Source organism: Corapipo altera, unplaced genomic scaffold, assembly GCF_003945725.1.
Source record: "Corapipo altera isolate COAL_440 unplaced genomic scaffold, ASM394572v1 133, whole genome shotgun sequence".
Classification (NCBI taxonomy): domain Eukaryota; kingdom Metazoa; phylum Chordata; class Aves; order Passeriformes; family Pipridae; genus Corapipo; species Corapipo altera.
In genome coordinates this window covers 1,300,880-1,321,156 of record NW_020884939.1, presented here as the reverse complement: position 1 = coordinate 1,321,156, position 20,277 = coordinate 1,300,880, and the positions used below count along the sequence as shown (strand labels likewise).

The following is a 20,277-nucleotide window of genomic DNA, read 5'->3' as shown; positions in this document are numbered from 1 at the left end:
AGAATGGGTCATAAAAGAGAAGTAACTAGAGAAACTCTGTTAAGGGCATAAACACTTCAAGGTAAAAGGATGAAGTGTCAGCAGGGAGAATGGTAAGAATTGAAGGTGCAAACGAACTATTACAAAAGTTACAGAAGAAAACAGAGCTTGAGAGCACTTCATACCGGCAAGTATTTAAAAAACCCCCACAAAGCCATACACATAAAGCTGGCTGCTGAATTCCTTTGTGTGTTAGTATATCTATACAAGATGTTCTGTTTAGCTTTGCAATGCAAGTTTCTTACTGTTTCCCTAAACAGTATGCACTCATGGGGCATACTTCTCTAAATTACCAGGGCTGACAAAGGATCTTCCTGAAATATCTTGCCTTTATCCCAAAGAAGTAACAGTCCATTTATGTAATTTTTAATTTTTTCTTAGTCTGATGTGAAATTCTGGAAACTAGATGACTTTCAGCTGTTAGTGAAGTCAACACTTTCCTGTGTGAAATCAGTAAATTAGGTTCCAACAGCTGGAGCTGTTAACACAGGCTGGTTGCTGTGGCAGTAGGAGGCTTTTCCTGAGTGTATACCCTAAAGAATACAAATTGGCTGGAGAAAGCTGCATTAACAGTGACTATAAAACTTGCTTCAATAACTCACAGAATAGTTGCTGTTCCATTAGAGACTTCTCAGGTATATTACAGAGTGTGAAAAGGCTTGAGAGTTTTCCTCTATAAAGGACTTATTCCATATTTTCTGGATGAATCTGTCCATCTCTGGAATGTGAATTTTATATTATTGGGAAAAAAGCCTATTGTAACAGCCCCTTCCCAAATATATAAAAGATGTAGTGATCAAATAGAGCAAAATAAAGTTTCCCTGATTCTGAAACAAACTTAATTTTAAAGAATGCAACCTTTTAAAGGAAGAAGTGAATAATTTCTTTTGAAGGCAATCGAACATAAGCAGGAAGAAAAAATGTTCCAGCAATTTGTTTGGAGATTGGTTCCTTTGACTTGTGTAAGCATTGAGATCTGTTTGACTGTTTTCTTCATGTTGAAAGATGGACTTTAAAAAAAGGGGTGTTGGTATATGAAATGCTTCAAACCCAGGTGAAGATATATGGGGAAAAAAGTGTATGAGAAACAGGTGAGTAACTGCAGAAAACTGAGAGAAAAGCTGCCAGCACTAACTTTCTCACCTGAAGTCACCAGGCATTAGGGTGCTCTCACCAGGCACCAGCATTGAGAGGGTGCATTTGGGTTTAGTTTTTTCCAAGAGTTGAGGACAAGCCTAAGTGCCTCCTGGAAAGCCCTATGCACTGTGCTCAACAGAGACATTGCAGAAAACCTAAAAAATTGCCAGAAATGTTGACAGCTGCAGATATGATACTGGGTTTGACCTTTCTGATTCTAAGAACGCTATTTTTTTTTTTTCAATTTCTACTTCCCTTTCTGATACATTTTGAAACTTCAATATGAATAATCATACTGATTTTTTTTTTTTTTGCTGGCTATGAGACCATAATTGTAGACAAAAGAAATATGGATGCTCTAGCACGAAGTAGCTATTTAAATGCTTAAAAAGAAATCGATGTATTTTATTGTATAGCCTAATTAGAGCTATTTAGGTTTTGGCTATAGGTCTAAACACATGTATTTTGGGCAGAGGACTTGGATGACCGTTGTCACCGAGCAGCAAGCGATCCCCTAGGGTACCACCCGACGGAGAAGCCCCGCCGTTCTGCGGAGCAGACAAGGTGCGAGGGCGGGCCGCCGGCAGGGTGAAGTCGGGCCTTGGCGGGGTGGGCGGCCCCACCCGCCGGTGTGACGCGATCCGCAGGCGCCGCGCTGTGCCCGGCGGCCCCGGCCGTGGCTCGGCGGGGCCGCGCCGAGCTCCGCCCCTGCGCCCTTGCGGCGGGGCTGGCGGGCGGCATCGAGCGCTGCGGAGCCGCCGCCGCCCGGGCCAGCCCAGCCCAGCCCTTCCCGGCCCTGCCCGGCCCATGGCGTCCCCGGCGGCCGCGCTGCCCCCGGCCCGCCGCGACTTCTACTGGCTGCGCTCCTTCATCGCCGGAGGTGGGTGCCCGGGGGCCGCGGGCGGGCGCTCCGCTGCCGCTGTGCGGGTGGAACTGCTGCCGTGGTCGGCACTGCCGACCGGGCAGCTCGCTTGTCCCTTGCCCCGATGGACCAACGCGGGGCACTCGGCGCACGCCGGAGACTCGCACGTGTGTCAGAACCCCGGGCAGTCGCCAGTTAAACGTTCCCAGAGCACAAACCCTCGTCGGGGCGCTCTGGGAGGGCGGGTTGTCCCTGTCCCCAAACTGTTTTGGCTGCTGTTGTGAAGATTAAGGTGATGTGAAGTGGCAAGGCAGCCCGGCAAACACAGCCCTGCATTAGTAACCTCTTACAGAAAAAGCCTGTTTATTCTTACTCTAGGGTGTTATCCCAGCTGTGTGGTTTGCCGGAGTAGGAGGAGGTTGTGTTTATTTAAAGTTTGTACATCACGCCGCAGTCGCTGTTGGATCTGGCCCTCTGAAGCAGTGCAGGGCACACGGCGGACACGTGCCCACCCCTTGGGAAGAGCAGCAAGGGCTGTTTTCTGCTCAAGGGAAGGAGGCAACAGGGCAGAGAACTCTTGAGTAACTTTCAGGAAAGTTCCTTTTGCAGTGACCTCAGCAGCTGAGAGACACAGTGGCTTGGATTTTTGTAAACAGGAAAAGTAGCTTATGCATTTCATTAAGGCATTAGGGGCTTTGTAACATCTAATGGAAGCTGTTTGCTTCTCATTGGGGCTTTTTCCAGTTCCTAACCGAGCTAAATACATTAGAAAAATCCCTTATTTAATTGCTGACCTAAAGAACTTTTTGCATCCTGTCACTTTTCTGTTTCCCCTCTTGGAAAGGTGTTGCAGGATGTTGTGCCAAAACAACTACTGCACCACTGGATCGAGTAAAGATTTTGCTGCAAGCTCATAACCACCATTACAAACATCTAGGTAAGATGGCTGCTGCGGGTCTCCTGTGTGGGTTTGAATGCAATGTGTATGCTTTGGGTGTGTTGATTTATTCAGTGATGAGACTGATAAAAAAAGGTGCTCATCAGACAGAAGGTTGTATCTGTCTGGTCAGGCTCTGTGCCATGTTTTGTTAGTGTTTGAAAAGAAAAACAAAGCACTGCGTAAGTTGTGGTATCGGTGGATGTGTTAGAGATGGAGGTGTCAGAATAATCCTCGGTAAGGCATGGAAGAGCTAGGCTTGATCTTCCCTTACAGAAGCCAGCAGGAGATTGGTAATCACAGCTTCAAAGCTTGGATCGTTTCTGTAAAAACTCTGCTGCAGTGGCTGCCAGTTGCCAGGGGCTGTGGGGTGTGTTCAGATGACAAGGCCCCTGGACAGTGGTGTGGCCGGCAGGATGGAGGAGAGCAGCAGATTTGTGCTGCTGTGAGGTGCAGGGCATCTGTGTTGCATCACGGTGAGAGGACAGACTCACATGTTCAGAACTGTTCTCTGAGGGCTGTAACAGTGCCCTCTTGTGCAGAGTATCTGAGGCATTTATGTCATATGCTACTGAATAGGTAATAACTTTTGCTCCAAAATTTAAGTGTTAGATTTGTCAAGGAAAAAAATATTTTGAGTTGGCTAATTTTACCTGTAATTAAACTTTGGAATTTTTAACTTAGACACTAAAGATACTGTTTTTTAAAAGCAAATCTTGAAACAAAATGGAGTGGATAAATATTCACTTCACTGTGGCAAAAAGGGATACACAAGTTATGTGGCGTTTCAGTAACTAACATGTAAGTATACACTCAAATCTGCAGTCTAAGAAGATTATTTCACCTAAGAAGGGTGAAATAATTGGTTTGACTGAGGTCTTTAATACTAATTTTCTGTTTGCTTTGTACTGTGCCATAATTGGCAAATAGAATTTGATGTTCTTCCCTGTTTAGGGTGTGGTATGATGATGTTTATGTGAAATGTGTCTGACTTGAATGCATGTCCATGTTACATATTGGCAAAAGAGAGAATTATGTGGAAGAGGTACCTGTAAGTGTAGAGACACGGTGGATCAGTTCCTCAAAGTCCTCACTGCATGTTTTTATTGCCCTTGTTCTGTGGAATTTGTGCCACATGGGTCTGGGAGCATGTTCTGAGAAATAAGAACAGTAACTCATCATTGCAGCATAGAGAGAAGAAATTCTAGTCACAGCATAAGTGTGTTCAGAGGCATGTAACAAGCATGACATCTTAAAAATACATTTACTATAAAATAATATGTAATAATATATTAATATACAATAATGAATTCATGTTCTTGGAACTCCAGAAACTAATTAGTACTTATTTTATTTAAATGTCAAGTGAAAGTTCGTCAGCTACTCTTTTTTTTTTCTGCCTGAAAGCAAGATCATTGTGTAAGCCTTTTTCATGTTCAGCTCTTATATTATTTATTAGTTGCATATGACTGAAAACTTTGTGGTTTTGAGCTTATTCCTATAAAAAAAAAATTAGGCACAATTGCTATTGAATTGACTTCCTAACTAATATTTATAGTGAAACTATAGGTTTTGCCCAAACTTTGTGTTATCTTGCATTATTTCTCAACTGTTAAATGGGAATAGGATTGCTTCTTGTTGCAACTCTGGGACAAGAAGCGTAAGGTGTTTAGCTTGTAGGTAATGAGAGTCTTCAACTTGTTTGCCTAATTTCCTCAGTGATGGCATTTAGTCTGTAATTTCGCATGTACAATATCAGATTGTTTTCCCATGGTTTTAGACTTTAAAGTATTTATCTCTATATTCTGAATTGCCTGAGTTGCAGGTCAGCTGGTTTGATCCCCTCTGTTGCTGGAGAGGGCTATGGGTGGGTAGTGGCACCTGCAGGGGAGCTGCTCACAGTCCAGGCAAGGCTTGGGGCCTGAGTGCAAGAATTCAGAGGGAGTTCACTCAGTCTGTGAGGCGAGAGGAAGCTGATAAAACTTCACCTTCCACCTCTCCCTTGCGGCAGTGTTTGGGCAGTGAAAGTGGCTCTCCGCTCTTCATAGTCACGTGAGCAGCACGATGCAGCCTTAGCTTTCTGTGCATGCTTTCTTATTGTCAGTAGTATTTGCCTGATTTTTGTTCCCTCCCCCCATGGTTAAATACCTCTTTCTGTATTGCTGGCAGGAGTGTTTTCCACGTTGTGTGCTGTCCCCAAAAAGGAAGGTTACCTTGGGCTGTACAAAGGAAACGGGGCAATGATGATTAGAATCTTTCCGTATGGCGCCATTCAGTTTATGGCCTTTGACCAATATAAAAAGGTAGTTGAATTTAGTTTGTTTTGCTTTTCTTTTTTTTTTCTGCCCACAATGAATACAGACTCATTGAGTGACTGATAGTAACACTGAAACTTTTGTGTGTTATTAATTAACTGCATGTCTCTTCTAAGGTTGCTTAATTTTATCTGAATCTAACTCTTGAAAGTGTCACGGCAACAGTGAAACTTTTAAAGGATTCCCACTGATTTTTGTACCTTTTATAGCTTTGTGTTATTGAGAATAATGCTTTTTTTCTTAAAGAAAGCAAAAGGTAATCTAAAGCTTTATTGCTATACCTTATTGCTATAAGGTATCCCTTGGTGAATAAAGTAGGAGCAAAATGTAAAATGAAACCTCTTTATTTATATTTATATGTGAGATTGAAGCTGTGACTCCCTTCCCTAAAGAGCAAATTTCAGAAGACTGAGACAAAGAAGTAACTGTAATGGATTTTGTTGGTTCTTTTTTTTTTTTTGTGTTGTCACCATAAATGCTGTTGATCTGTGCATGTTTTATGTCATGTGGAATAAAAGACAGCATGCTGTGCTCTAAAATGAAATGATTTATGAATCTGCAAATTTCAAGAAACCAGTTGGCATCATAGCAGTTCCCTTTACCTGTTAATTGACAGGAAATGTTCACGATGTTTTGCATGGATGTGTAAAAGAAGAAAAATTCTTAAAGGAGGAAGATATGAAATGATCTTTGTAGCTGAAAGTGCTTCTGAAGTAGTCTCAGTTATTTGGTACAAGGCTGGAAACTAATTTCTAATTTCCTTTTGGGCTGTAATGTAACGTAGGAAGTTCTTGCTCTGAGTCGTTTGTCCTGTTTTTCTCTTCTTTTCTTTTGTTTTGATCCAGTTAAAAAGTCTTTATAGGAGTGTTTCACATGGTGTGCATGGAAGAAAAATTGACTCTTCTCACTTTTCAACTTTGCTCAGTGTCCTTTGGTCTCTACAAGGATAGTTTTCAGTTTGCCTTGTTTGACACACATTAATGATAACTAAATAAACAATTAATTGAGTTCCTGAAGTGAACAGTACAAATACTTTCAACTCATTGTTTTGTTTTGCCTTGTTAGTAGAATTTTAGCATGTTCATGTTTCTAATAAATTGGAAACAGCAGCAGTGTTCAAAAGATTCTTTTAGCAGTAATTAAGTGCTCTGGATTGAATTTGTAGTATTGTAAACTTCTTGGAAGCCTCCTACAGAGTTTGCATTAATGTGCTGATAAAGTTTGTGCTGTGTTTCCCTGCGTTTTCTCATATGAGACTATTGTAAATGTTCCGTATTTTGTAGGTAATAAAGAAACAACTTGGGATTTCGGGGCATGTGCATCGATTAATGGCTGGATCCATGGCAGGTATAGTTTTGTAGTTGGATTTCAGACATGCCTTTTGCTGAAAAGTTAATATTTATTTAGAGGATGATTCCATGTGTAGTCAGGTCAAACTGTTGGAAATTTGTATTAAGCAAAAATACTGGTAAATGGTTAATGGAACACGGTTGCCTAATTGACACGCATTTGTTGAAGAGTATTCTTTAAAATATATTTGTGCAAGCAGGTTTTTGTAGTGTTTATTATGGCTTTTAAAAAGTGAAAAACCCAGTGTCATCAAGATGAAGTATAAAGCTGCAGGTTTTGGTGGAACTGGCTCATCAGCCCCTCTGCCATTTCTTGGAGGTTGAATATAAGCCCATAGAGACAGAGGGAACTGCAGTTCCTCTCGTGGGTGTGTTCTTTGGATTTGCCAGCCATGTCTGTGCTTCTCCATGTCCAATGCAGGATTGCCATGATGCTCTTTAGATCATATGTGTGAACTTTAAAAACCCTGATTTATCAATTAGTGCAACAGCAGCAGAAAACCCCATGTGTATAGTATGATTATATATTTGTTTTCCTCTTACTAGTCATTCAGCCAAAAGTAGCTAAGAAAAAACAGGGGAAGGTAAGTGATAGTGGAACTGATTTTTAATTGAAGTGATTCTTCATGTGCTTTTACTTTGTTAAATGGGCTTAATACTGCCTAGTGACAGTCTTTAAGTAGTTATGGGTATTCATCTTTAACTTCTTTTGTAATAAAAATACTGGGGTTTGTTAATACTACCTTTAGTTAAACTAGGAAGACCTCGTGAAAGTATTCTGGCATTTGTAGTGTCAGAAGAAAAGGAAAGAGAATGAAATGGAGTAATAAAAAGAGTCCTAAAAGCTAGCAAAACCCATTTGGCAAGATATGTATATCCTAGAACTTCTCCTGGCTTTCTGTCTGAAAGAAGTGGGGGAAAAAAACCCCATAGATTTTTTTTTCCCTTTTTTTTCTCCCCTCCGCCTTTAACTCTGTTAGAGAACACTTTGCAATTTACTTTTCCCCCCAAAAAAGCTTATTATTAGCTTTGTCAGAGACTAGGAACCTGATTTGTGAGGCATTATGCACACACTGAATAATCAGCTTAACTCTGTCAGTGTTGGCCACGGTGGAATTCTTCGTGCAGATCAGTTAATAGCATCTGGCATTGTTTTAAGCACCTTACTGGTGCTTTGTGTGGTTAGAGTAACAGAAATAAGTTAGCACACAGCACTATCTGGCAGCCATGATCAAATGAAGTGCTTTAAGTACAGGATACTCAATAGTCTGGGTTTGAGAACACCAGAACTGAGTAGGTGAGGTGGACTTTGGGAGGCAGTGAAAGGAATACAGCAGTGAAGTGAATATATAGTGTCACATGGGAGTGTCTTACTATTTGTTTACTAGGTGGCATTAACTGCTGCTTGGGATATTCTTTAGTTAATAAGAGGGGAGGGTTTCTCTTGATTATGCCAAGGAGCCTATAGAGGAGGAAGGAGGCACTGAGAAGAGCAGAGAGCTTGAAATCTGGAACACAAGTTTTCTAGGTTTGCAAGCAAAAAGGAGAGACTTTTAGAAGCAAGTGATAGTATTTCTTGCTTTAACTCCTGTGGCCTAGTTTCTTGCTGGCTCCAATAAAGGGTATTTTTCTGTTTCCTGCAAGTTTAAATGACTAAAGGAGATGATGCACCCCAGTGTTGGTGCAGAGGGGCCTTCCCAGTTTCATGGAACACAGTATTAAGCAGTTGGAAACAGATAACCAGCATTTCCCTCTCCTTTTTGTCCCCTCTCCACCCTCTAGCCAGACAGCTGTCTGCTTTCACTTCTCTGTGCCACTGCTGCTGAAATATTGCTTGTGTCAGTGTTTCCAACGGGACTAGTGGTCAACAGACCTGAATCGGCTTCAAAGTGGTGGGAAACATCTAAGTATCTTCTGTAGCTGATAAACAGGATCAAAAGCTTGTCCACAGGGAAAAACAAGGCAGTGAGGATGGGAGTATTGGAGAGAGGAAAAAAAGCAAAACCTATTGTAATGCATATATTCCAGGAGGCCAAGGTGAAGTTACTGTGGAAACTTTAACTCTGAATTTCCTGAGTCTTGTGTGATTCAAATTTCAGCTGTAACACCTCATTAAGGGATAAATGGTATATAACTTCTTCGGAGGAAAGACAAAACTGGGCAAGAAGATAGAGAAATCCTAGAGGTTAGTGGGGTTTAGGAAACAAAATTATCAACTAACAACAAAGATGAACAAGGATAATCAAATGAAACATCACAGGATAACTTTACAAATCTAAATATTCACAGGATGACTTTAAAATCTAAACATTCTTTTTTAGTTTTCTATTACGAAAATCTGAATTAAACCACAGAAATGTGTATTTCCACCCCTGCACTTGATTAACTTCAAAATAACAAAGTCAAAAAAGACTAGATGTTATCTAGAATAAAACTTCCATTAAGCTAATATAGAAAGTATGTTTTTGTTTCTAGCTTTTTACTTTCAGTAAAGGTGATTGGAAAATAGTACTGATCTAGTAGGATAATGGGTGTCTCCATTTTAAATAGTGTGTAATTTACAGTTCCCTCTTTGAGTCAACATTTTAAAAGAATCTATGTGGTCTGTTTCTTCAGGTGCAGTTGGTAGAGAAGCAGAATTATATATTGGAGATATAGAAATATTAGGATGTGTAAATTAGGCATTCTTAAATCTTTCTGATTCTTTGTCATCAGCTGTTTCTCTGTATGTGTAGTTCCTGAAGCTTTGTTTTGTTCAGAAGATGCTTCCTGGATAAATAAATTAATCTTTATACCAGCTAAGGATCATATCTTCTGCAGCTCAAGGCTGTGACTTGTGCTTACAGCTCACTTTTTGAGCTGTAAACCTCTGGCAGTGCTTAATTTGATCTGCAGAGCTGCTGATAAAGTACAAAGAGCGTGGTACAGAGATCATAAAAACTTGTGTGGTGAAGACATGTGCAGTGCCTACTCTTTGTAAATGTATTTCAGTTGTGCTTTTTCTTGCTTCAGATAGTTTTTTATTTTTCAAAGAAAGAAAATGACTGAGAATGGAGGAATAGCAAGCAAATTAGGAGACAGAGATAAATCCCTTTAGAGCTAATCTCATTGTTAACTCCCAGAGTCTGGGAAGCAAATCAAGGACAGTCTAATTCCTGTTGTGCTTCACTGTCACTAAGTCTTTAGTCTGTGTAGCCCAGTATCTTGTCCCCAGGAGTGGTCAAAGGGGCTTGAGGGCACATTGGGAAGTGAAGAACAGTCTTTCCCTGGCTTCCTGGGCTTCTGAGTCAGCAGTTGCAGTGGAAAAGTCTACTCTTCTGAGGAACTGGTTCATTGAGGGAGGGAGAGCTACATTACCCTGTTATGGTTATTTTGGATCAGACACTGGGAATTTCAGGATCCACCTCTTAATTGTTGAGATGCTTCCAATTCTGTTGTGTTTAACCAACTGTGGGAAAGATTTTTGGCTCAACTATCATTAATTGGAGTAGACTTTGCTTTTGGGCAGGGAATCAGCCTGAAGATGCTGTGGTCTGACTTCTTGTAACTCCTACAATATAGGAAGCAGAGATGAGATTAGTAATTTTGTAGACTCACCACAATGCTTTGTGTCCCAAAGCTGGCTGCCATTCCTTCTGGAAAGGACAGTGACTCTCCTGAGCCCCAAAGGAAATCTTGATCCCTTGTATGTACAGTGCCTCTCCCAGTTGCTTCAAGAAAGCATACCTTTTGGCTGATATTAGAAATCCCTTTTTTCAGATTCTATGGCTAGAGGATTTAAAAAAAACCCCTAAAAATAAAAAGTTTCTATTTAAATCCCTACATGTGGTTTCTTTCAGTTGCATCTGATTTCTCTAAAATTGTACTATTTTTGGACTGTGTTCACGAAGTAGTGCATTCACCAAGCTCCTGCTTGGTCTGTTTGCTAGTCTTTGTTCAGACAAATTCCTGGAGAGATTGGAAAGAGAAGGGGGGAAAAGTTGTCTGTTTTCTAAAGTAGGATGATTTTCCTGGAAACTCTTAAGCTCTGTAAAAGGGCTTTCCCCCTCCCTATTTTTACTTCTTTTTAAAATGCTTGAATTCATCTGTTTTATGATATTTCTGGACATCTCAGGCAATCCATTAGTAAAAGGCTGTAGACTGAGGGATGGATCTAATGTAGGTCAGTGGAAACAGTCCTAAAGTTTCTTTAGTGTTTTGCAGCTTCCAACTTTTGAACCCTATGGGTGAGACGATATCAGAAATCAACTGCAGATGTCTGCTCTTTGTTCAGAGGAATTGTCCATAATGTCCAAAAGCTATGGTTTTGTCTTCTAAAATAAATTACATGTGGGATACTCCAGAAAGCCACAAACTTTGCCCTCAATTGACAGTTGACCAGTGTGAGATTTTTGTATAGCTCACTTAGGGTGGTTGTTTTCTTTTTTTTTCCCCATCTCATCCTGATACTTTCTGTCAGATCATTCAATGTACTAGAGTTGTGCTTTGTTGTGGTTTTTGTTTGTTTGGTTTTTTTTATTTATTTTGTTTTGTTTTGGGTTTTGGTGTTATTTTTGTGTGTGGGGGGGGGTTTTCCTCCAAGCATAAAAATTAAGAAGAGCTTGTTTGCAAGAGTTTTGTTGTGTTTGGGTTTTGTTGTTGGTTCGTTTGTTTTTAATTCCTCCTGTTATGGTTTTCTCTTGACCTTTTGGAAAGTAGAGGAAGTGATACACCTACAGAAGAGATATTAGTGAGAGACTATTACAACTTCAGAGGAAGTGACAATTTCCTGCTGCATAAGAACTGTGCTTATCTTCTTTAGGACCAATTTTTAAAAGTTATGTTTAGCTAAATCAGAGCAGTTGCTGGAAAACAGTATCAATTACAAAGGTTTTTGCTCTTTTTTTCTCCTTTTCCCAGTTTTGGGGTTTTTGTTTGAGTGTTTGTTTGTTTTTTTTTTTTGGTGACTGTGGTGTACCAACAGAAAATGGCCTCTGTTTTCAGTTGACAGTTTGAACTATTCCCTCCAAAGAATTTGTCAGCCAGTGAGCGTTTTACCTCAAAAAGCAGCAGTTGGAAAGAATTTGTTATTCACGTAACTGTTAGAACTGATGTTTTCTGTACTGGAGTTGTGTTTCCAAAATTACTAGTTGGTCAGCATCTAAGCAGTTTTGAAACGGTCCAAAACTGGATGAATCCTAAGATTTGATTTTTTTTTTTTGGCATCTTAAGTCCAAAAATAGCTTTTCTGGTCAGTTTTAAACCAGAAGTGCTGGTGTAACATGAACTATTACAATGCAGTAGTGCAGCACAGTTAAGTACTCCTCATCAGTATAATTCTGACTCTGTTTCAAATGTTACTAGAATATGTTTAGTCTTTTCAGATGCAGTAAGTAGATACATGTATCTATATCCAGTAATCACACCAAATTCTGACACAACCTTTTTGAAATAAAACATTTAAATTCGGTGGTTTGATTTTTTTAAATTTTTTTTTTTTATATTTAGGATTAGGTTTCATGGTTGCAATCCAGTAAAGCTGATGCATTTGATTAGCCTGACTCTTAGGAGCTATGGACATCAATAAGATTGCTCAGGAATACAATCAGGCCCATAAATCTTGGGAAAATCTAGGCCTAGGTGTGCTGCTTCAGTGAACACTAAACATAAATCCTTTGTGTGTTACTGAAGTTAGTGTTCCTGTTTGCTGATTATAAGTTACTTTAAGTGTTTCTTTAACAAAATATTTTGTATATGCTATTATATTCACTGCCACAAAAGGAAATTCTAATTTTCAAAATAATCCTAGAATCAGATAAGGTGTAGGTGAGTTTTGTTTGCTTGTTTTGTTTTTGTTTTTAATAAAGGTATTACAGCAGTGATTTGTACTTACCCTCTTGATATGGTTAGAGTTCGTCTGGCGTTCCAAGTCAAAGGGGAACACAGGTACATGGGAATTATCCATGCATTCAAGATGATTTACACAAAGGTATTTTTTCTTTTAATCTTCAGTCCTGTCAAAGCAAAATATGCTCTTTAAAGAATGTTGCATTGCATTGAAAATACTGGCTTGGTGGCAAATTACATGACTTCGTCGTGTGCAATTTGACTTTTTTTAATGTAAAAAGTTATCTGGATGCTTCCCGCTACTTAGGCTGCTAAGCTGGAGCTGAGGCTCATGGAAGTGGGAGGCCAAAAACAGCAGGGAAATTGCTTTTCAAGAACAAGTAGTAATGATCCCAAAAGATCTGGGGAGGAGGGCTGAGTATAATGCATAGCTGTCTCCAGTTATGACGCTGGATGTAGATTTTCCTCCCTCGTTTTCACTTGTGCCTCTCCTGTAGAGCCAGGTCCCCTCGGTTTTTCAGGCACAAGGAGCAGACCCTGCCTTTAGCTCTCTGGTGGTGCCAGTCAGGTTGCTGCCACGGGAATCTGTATCAAGTTATGTGACTTGTTCAGATGTTTGCTGTATTTCTTGCCACCAATGTTCTTGTATTTTTCTTTCAAAGGAAGGTGGTTTTAGAGGGTTCTACAGAGGGCTGATGCCAACTGTTGTAGGAATGGCACCGTATGCGGGTAAGTTAAAACCGGGCTGTGGCCGTCCGTCCTCCAGCAGTCGTGTGCACTACTGAATTTACATGGTATATTTGCACACCTGGTTAATTAGCTGCTGTCCAAATCACCTTCAGTGATGCTCCTTAAAGAGCATCTTCGATAGTAAAACCTCGCTTTTCTGAAATGTGCAGTTGAGAGGGAGAGGTATGAGTGGTTCTCTTGTGCTTCCCCGTTTTCCCACAAGAAGGCATGAAGCTGTTTCTCCCAAACAGGTAGATCGGGAGCAGAGCGCTCTGTAAGTGGAGCCTCAGTGTTGGCTCCATCTCCTGGCGGCTTCCCTGTAAATACTCACACGAGCTAAAGCAGCGGAGTGACGTGGAACAGAGGACCAGAACAGCTCAGCTAAACCAGATTTAAAAGATGTGACATGTTCTTCAGTTAAAAAGGTTTTAGGATTATTCTTGACAGCAATGCAGTAATTTAAAGCTGGCAGTCTAGCTTACTTGGAGCGTTCTTTTAGCATTATGTACAAACTCAAATTCCTTTGAACAGGAATTACTGCAGAAGTTCAAAATATCGTTTATCTGTTTCTTTCTGCTTAAGAAAAAACTTCTAAAAGAACTGGACAGTAGTTTCATTTTGTAAGAGCAGCTTTTTTGTTTATGATGATGATGCATCGACGAATAGTTTGCTTTTTTATGAAAGTACATAAAATTAAATTTCCTTTTAGGTTTTTCATTTTTTACCTTTGGTACCTTAAAGAGCATTGGACTTGCTCAAGCACCTAACTTGCTTGGACGGCCTTCATTAGATAACCCCGATGTCTTAGTTTTGAAAACACATGTAAATCTGCTGTGTGGTGGCATAGCTGGAGCAATAGCTCAGACGATATCGTAAGTTTGGGTACTGGGTTGGTTTTCCTCTGTTCATTCTAAAGAGACTTTTATCTGAGAATGCAATTTTATCTAAGTCTAGTAAGGTTTTGAAATCACCTTAATCAGACACTGAAAGTCAATGATTTCCTATTGTTTCATTTACTAAACATCTGTTTAATCTTCAGGGTCTTTATGGATATATGCGATGAGTCAATTAAACAAATTCAGGCAAATCTCCTAAAATCCATTGGAATCTGGTTTGGTAACAATCTTGTTTCTTAGCTTGTTTGTTAAGCTAAGAAATTTTGACCCTGAACATAATTTACAGAATTTTATTATTCCAATTTACTTTCAAATCTATGTAACCTGTAAAGCCATAGGATTAAAAAAAAAAAAAAGAAAGAAAAAACAAGTCTTAGATATTGTATTTGGCTTTTTTTTTTTTACTTTGCTTGCTTTCTCCTTTCTCATGCTGTCCTTGTTGTATTTTAATTTTTCCATAAAATAAATTAATTTAATGGACTTATATGGCATCATTTTTTCACTAAGTCACTGCATTGCAAATATAATTTTAATTAATCCTTAAACTTTTAATTTTACGTTCGATGCAGGTGTCTTCTCCCTCCAGCATTTTAAAGACTATTTTGTACTCTCATCTGATCTTCATGTATATTCCTTACTAGTGCCAAATGGAATGTATTAAGAGCTCTGGTTTGCTGGTTTTGACTGTGTAGGGGAAGTCTCCCTTTCTGGAGAACTTTTCAGCTGTGTTGAGAATGTGAGCTGGATTCCTGACTCACTGAAAAGGGAACTTGGAGGTTGCACGTGGACTTCTTTGTGTTTTTGTCTAAATATTCAAAGAACCATCACCCATGTGTTTGAACTGCTGTTTAAATATCTTCCCTCCAGATATCCCCTGGATGTAACTCGGAGGAGAATGCAGCTGGGAGCAGTTCTCCCAGACTCTGAAAAGTGCCTGTGAGTATTTTCTTTTCATCCGTAGTAACTGAATTCTTGGATGTCTGAGCAAAGTTCAATTCTTAATTTTAAAGTTTAAAAATAAGAAGACAGGACAAAAAAACCCCAGCCCCAGACTACTGTGTTGTTGATTTCTTCATTCTTTTAATGAGGAAGTTTCCACACAGACAAAAGCTGCCATTGTCAATGTGTGGTTAAAAAATACATGAAATCACAATGGCACCTTTGTTAGTAATACTGTGTTTGTATTAAACATGTTTTCTTTTTATTTTAATGAAACTTGTGAAATCTTTAATATCAGCAAGATCCCTGAAAGAGAGACCACATGCTTCTACTGAAATGAAATTGTTTCGAAGTGTAAAATCTGTTCCATGAGATAGTTTTGCATTATACAGTTTTCTTTGACCTTTCTTGCACTTATGGTAATGTCCCATGCCCCACGTGAAGTTGAGGTTCCTCCAGTAGAAGGACCATAGTAACCTTAAAATTATAATAGTATTAAATCAGCTCTCATCTTGGAAAAACTTTCTGAAGTTCAAATTGCCATAAACAAATACAATTCTGGGACAGTTTTCTCTTGCTTAGTTTCAGTCTTGTGGAACTGTGTATGTCTGAATCCAGTGTGATGCAGCGTGAACCTCCTATGTGGAGAGTTGGACCTTACCAACAGCAGCCTGAGTGACCTTTCGCAGACAAGCTCCATGTTGCTTAACTGTGAAGGCTGCTGTTCTGTTTTCCTTATCAGCCTTTACTTTTTTTTTTTCTTGGCTATTTTCCACTGCTGACACTTTAAAAATAAAAATGTTTTCATTGTTCTTGGGGGTTTACTTTCTGCATTTGTGGTTACTAGTTTTACAGATGTGAGGTTTCCCAGTTAAACAATATTATTGTGACTGTGGAGAGAGCCGTGCCTTGAAGAAGAGACATGTGTATATCTTTAGAGGATGAGAGGATAAAAAGCAAGTAGGAAGTCTCAAAGCTTTGGGGATATAAGGAAGATGATTTCCAAGAGCACTGTCTTCAGTAGCTTGCAAATATCGAGCACCTTGGGCATTTTTACTGTGCTTTGCATTTAATATCTATTTGCTCAGTTTCAATACAAGTATGTGAGGAAAATTTCTCTTTGCATATACACTGCAATTTCTGCTTTTAATAAGGTCAAATATATACTTAAATTCTAGCTTTTTCTTTTTGAGAGGAAATACTAGGTCTTCATAGCGGCAGAAGCTACACAGACGCAGGATGTAGAGTAGAGCTGAACGTGAATTTTACACGCAGAGCTTTAGAAGGATGGACAGTATGAGCAAGTGCTCTAAGAGGATGGAATACAAAGTTTGATGCAAGAAGAGGGTGCTACATGGAACACATGATGTTTCTGTTGCTCTGTATTACATTTGTAAAAGGAACTGATGCTTCTCAGCTCCTCCCTGCCAGTTAGGCAACAGGACACATGTAGCCATTCTGTTGTAAAATGTCTTAATATGTCCTTTAGGGTAGGTCTTTTCAGCCTGACACTTGTTTAGCTGGGACTGCTCTGTTCTTTCTGATTCCCAGCCCTGGTGCCCAAATTTACTGCTGAAGCTCAGGCTGTCTTCTGAGTCCTATGATGACTGCAATGCTTTGCTATATGGAGTCCCATGGGTTTTTCTCCATAGATCTCGTAAGAACCAAGTAAAAACAGTGCCTTGTATTTAAAGAAAGTGATTTTGACTATTGAATATGTGTATCCAATAATGATTTGAGTTCTTCTTTTTCCAGTACAATGGTGCAGACACTGAAGTATGTGTATCAACAACACGGAATACGAAGAGGACTGTACCGTGGTTTATCTCTAAATTACATTCGTTGTATTCCTTCCCAGGCCGTGGCTTTTACCACATATGAACTTATGAAACAATTCTTGCACCTCAACTGATTCTTTTCTTTAGAAGACTTTTCTGTAAAACTACACTACCAATCCTCAAATTATATTGATGAGTAAATTACTTGAAGTTTAAAAAAAGCTCTCTGTTACTGTGGGCCTGCTGTTGTCTGATATGTTTATTTGCCAAAATTCGGTTGATTTCCTGGAGTCAAACCAGGTGACAGATCAAAATAAACATTAGGTAGCTCTAAACACTTTTTTTGCACTTGATCTTCCAGGCTTCATTAGATTAATGTTAAGAATGACAGTTTGAAAATTACACCCACATTTTATCCAGGTTCCAAGCAGTTAGTTATTGAGCTTTATCACCATTCCAGGACTTATGTGCTGCTGGTTATGCTGCTTTTTAAGCTGGTAATTAAACATCTGTTGTTCTTTAAAAATTAAATGGGATAAACTGATTTGAACATAATGCAACCATTTTGGTATTCAGATACTCGCCAGGTGTGTAGAAGCTGAACTCAGCAGACCACAATTTCAGCCTCTTTTCCTTCTTTTCCTGTACAAATTTTCTGTATGCAAGAACAATGCATATGTCTTGAGACTGGTACATAGGAAAGTCTCTGCAACCATTTCAGTAAAAAACTACAAGATGTATTTAGCAGTGTTAGAAATCTTGCAGTTTGGAAACCAGTTTCCTGGCATAGGTTCTGTTCTAAAAAATGCTGTGCCTACACAAGTAAAGGCAGGGGGGACTTTCAGAGTGAGGAGTGCTAGAAAAGATCTGTTTAAGGCAGGTGGGAGGGGCCTGATCCTACAAGGCTTTTCTGTATCTTTTCTGTGGAGCCGAATGTTCTTGGTTTGAAGGCCGAGTATGTCATGTACTTTGCAGGACTAGCTGGTGTAAACAGGTTTTTCCCTACCTGGAGCCAGGGTGACAAACAGGACTTGGTGCAGTGGCTTGTTTAGGCATATGGACCATATCCAACAGAAAGGACAATTAAGACTGTACTGGAGTCTGTAGGGGTGTGTGTGTGCTGTTTCTGAAGTATGGTATGCAATAGACTATGACATCTTTTCCTTCTCCTACAGTTCCTTTTGCAGAAGGAATTATTTTATACATGATCTGCATTGGTACTCTTGATTCAGGAAAGTGTAAAGCATTTACTTTATGTAAGTTATTTATTTATTGTAAATATTTTAGCAGTGTCTTTTAAGGATTGGCAATGGCTACATTAAGTGGTGGATGGTAAGATTGTTAAATTTATCAAAATTAAGCAAATCAAAACTGGAATTTGAGTTACATATTCAATACCAACTTTTGTTGCTCAGTTTTTTTCCTTCAGTTTCTTAAAAGTATGTATTTCTTTGATATTTACAATGTAGCTATGGACAGAGAATGAGATGTATCTGAATTTATTTTATTAAAATTTTTGAACTAATGTCTTAGTGTGATTTGTATGTGTTGCAGCCAGAAGGAATGCATGTCTGGAATTATCTGTATGTTTGCCTTTGTAGGTAAATATGCATAACATTGTCATTCTTTATTAAGAGACAACAAATAAAATTTTTCATCTGGTCTTTAGTTTTACCTAAAGGAAAACTAACCAATATCACAGTAAATTTTTACCTTTTAAAGTTCTTGCAGTAAGGATAAATGCATTGTACAGGGAAAAAAAAGTGCCTTTTTTCTTTCTATATTGTTTTACTGTGTGAGCAAATAAGCATCTTCTCAGATGCCTGTTATTTGTCACGTTAATACTGTTAGGGATGATCAGACTTTTACATCTTAATTTCACTAAAAGGGATATATTTAAGGAATGTGTGGTAAGTTAAGCAGTTCTTAGGCAGAATAAAGCAGAATCCAAAATATTCACACTTAAGAGGAAAAGAACAAAAAAAGTGTCCCCTAACTGAGTTGGATATTGAATGTGAAAATAGTGGATGGAACTGTCCTGCATTTTCTGGATTAGTTTTTCAAAATAAAATTTAAAAGTGTATGAATAACTTTAAATTTGAAAGTTTTAATATTAATTCCTGAATTTACGCAGTTAAACTTGGAGAATGCTGATGTATCTTAAAGCTGTAAGAATTTTTCTCAACCACTGATGTCAGAAAGAATTAAAAGAGCTATAGTCTGAACACTTCTGTGCAACTTTTGGTGCTGAAGTAACATTTGGTATTTGTTCTGGATTTTGCAGATTCTCCATAGAGATTCACCAGACTGCTTGAATTTTAGATAACTTCAAAAAGATATTTAAAGCATGTTTTGTGCTTTACAAACATACACTAGAAAAGAAATATCTTAGAATATGAGAGATGTATAGGCAACATGAGAGACTACAGAACACAGGATTAGCAAGTGTACAGAGCATTTATGGAATCTCTCAATAGCACACCAAATTATGTGAATAGTATTGACACATTATTAAATTACAAGTACGCTTATCTTAGAGGTTCTGCAATGGAAGGCAATATTAATATAGCTTATTGCATATATTTCAGGACTATCCCAAATAAAACTGAAGGAGGGTTAAATTAAGAATGTTCTCACCTTTTAAAATTCATGTATTTGAATTTGATCCTTCTGTTGGGGTGTCCAACCATGGGCCAAAACTGTCATCTTTACAGCAGAGGCTCATGCTGTTTCCCAGTGTTTGTCTACATTAGAGATAAAAAAACCAAACTCAATACATCATTTCCAGATATTGGGCTGGTAATCTTGATATTTACCAGTGATACTGATGTACTGAGAATAGATTTAATACCTGCGCCCTTCAATCTTTGCTAGAAGTGATGGTCTCATTTCCAGAATGCTTTGCTGAAGTAGTGGTTTTATGGCCCAAAAAAAAATGCAAAGAAAGGAAACCTACATATCTGAAACTTTAGTACCATTTTAGAAAGCCTCTGCTGAGTAGCGCCAAATGTAACAACACGTCTTTATGAGGTAAAAAGTTTGACTATCGGGCTGAGATTGGCCCGTAAGTGAATTGGGAGCAGAAGGTATGTCGAATATTACCTCATACCACCGGACCTGTAACAGAAGCAGGGGCGGGGATGGGACAGCCCTGGACGAAGTTGAAATAAACGCCGGGCACGGCCGATAACGATGCGGTTGTCCCTCACAGCCCCCCATAGCCCTCATAAACGCTCACTGCCCCCCATAGTTCTCACAGCCTCCCACAGCCCCTCAAAGCCCTTATAAACACTCACAGCCTCCCACAGCCCTTCACAGCCCCCCAGAGCCCTCAAACGCTCACAGCCCTCCATAGCTCTCACACTCCCCCACAGCCCCTCATAGACGTTCACAGCCCCCCATAGCTCTCATAGCCTCTCTCAGTCTCCCACAGCCCCCCATAGCTCTCACACTCCCCCACAGCCCCTCAT

At 39.3% G+C, this 20,277-nt stretch overlaps 2 protein-coding genes across 15 annotated transcripts in view; one reads left to right on the top strand and one right to left on the bottom strand.

Annotated features, from left to right (window-relative positions):
* TET1 (tet methylcytosine dioxygenase 1) overlaps positions 1-20,259 on the bottom strand; it is a 95,852-nt gene extending 75,593 nt beyond the window's left edge. For 3 of the 13 annotated variants that reach the window (XM_027660965.1, XM_027660971.1, XM_027660972.1), the window contains exons 1-4: positions 12,512-12,624; positions 10,237-10,587; positions 5,124-5,194; positions 4,025-4,129 (exon numbers count right to left, since the gene is read on the bottom strand). The gene's annotated coding sequence lies outside the window, so the exon portion shown is untranslated. Of the gene's footprint in view, positions 1-2,447; positions 2,660-4,024; positions 4,130-4,157; positions 4,474-5,123; positions 5,203-9,111; positions 10,190-10,236; positions 10,588-12,511; positions 12,633-19,444; positions 19,552-19,658 lie in introns of those variants that run through there. The other 10 variants (XR_003530562.1, XR_003530563.1, XR_003530561.1 and 7 more) reach the window with 10 other exon arrangements.
* SLC25A16 (solute carrier family 25 member 16) lies at positions 1,947-18,328 on the top strand. Of its 2 annotated transcripts, XM_027660977.1 has the most exons (9): positions 1,947-2,056; positions 2,883-2,975; positions 5,145-5,278; positions 6,574-6,637; positions 12,486-12,607; positions 13,128-13,194; positions 13,904-14,066; positions 14,958-15,026; positions 16,785-18,328. In XM_027660977.1, the coding sequence occupies exons 1-9, from the start codon at positions 1,984-1,986 to the stop codon at positions 16,939-16,941; spliced, it is 942 nt and encodes a 313-aa protein (XP_027516778.1). In that variant the 5' UTR covers positions 1,947-1,983; the 3' UTR covers positions 16,942-18,328. The 2 variants fall into 2 exon arrangements, with proteins under 2 accessions (XP_027516778.1, XP_027516779.1); XM_027660978.1 differs by lacking the exons at positions 1,947-2,056; positions 5,145-5,278.
* Positions 20,260-20,277: the final 18 nt, after the last annotated feature.

Excerpts from the sequence above, each read along its gene's own strand:
- SLC25A16 (XM_027660977.1), top strand. The coding sequence starts at position 1,984 with ATGGCGTCCCCGGCGGCCGCGCTGCCCCCGGCCCGCCGCGACTTCTAC. Across the intron at positions 6,638-12,485 it reads AATGGCTGGATCCATGGCAG|GTATTACAGCAGTGATTTGT; the intron begins GTATAGTTTTGT and ends TTTTTAATAAAG. Across the intron at positions 13,195-13,903 it reads AGGAATGGCACCGTATGCGG|GTTTTTCATTTTTTACCTTT; the intron begins GTAAGTTAAAAC and ends ATTTCCTTTTAG.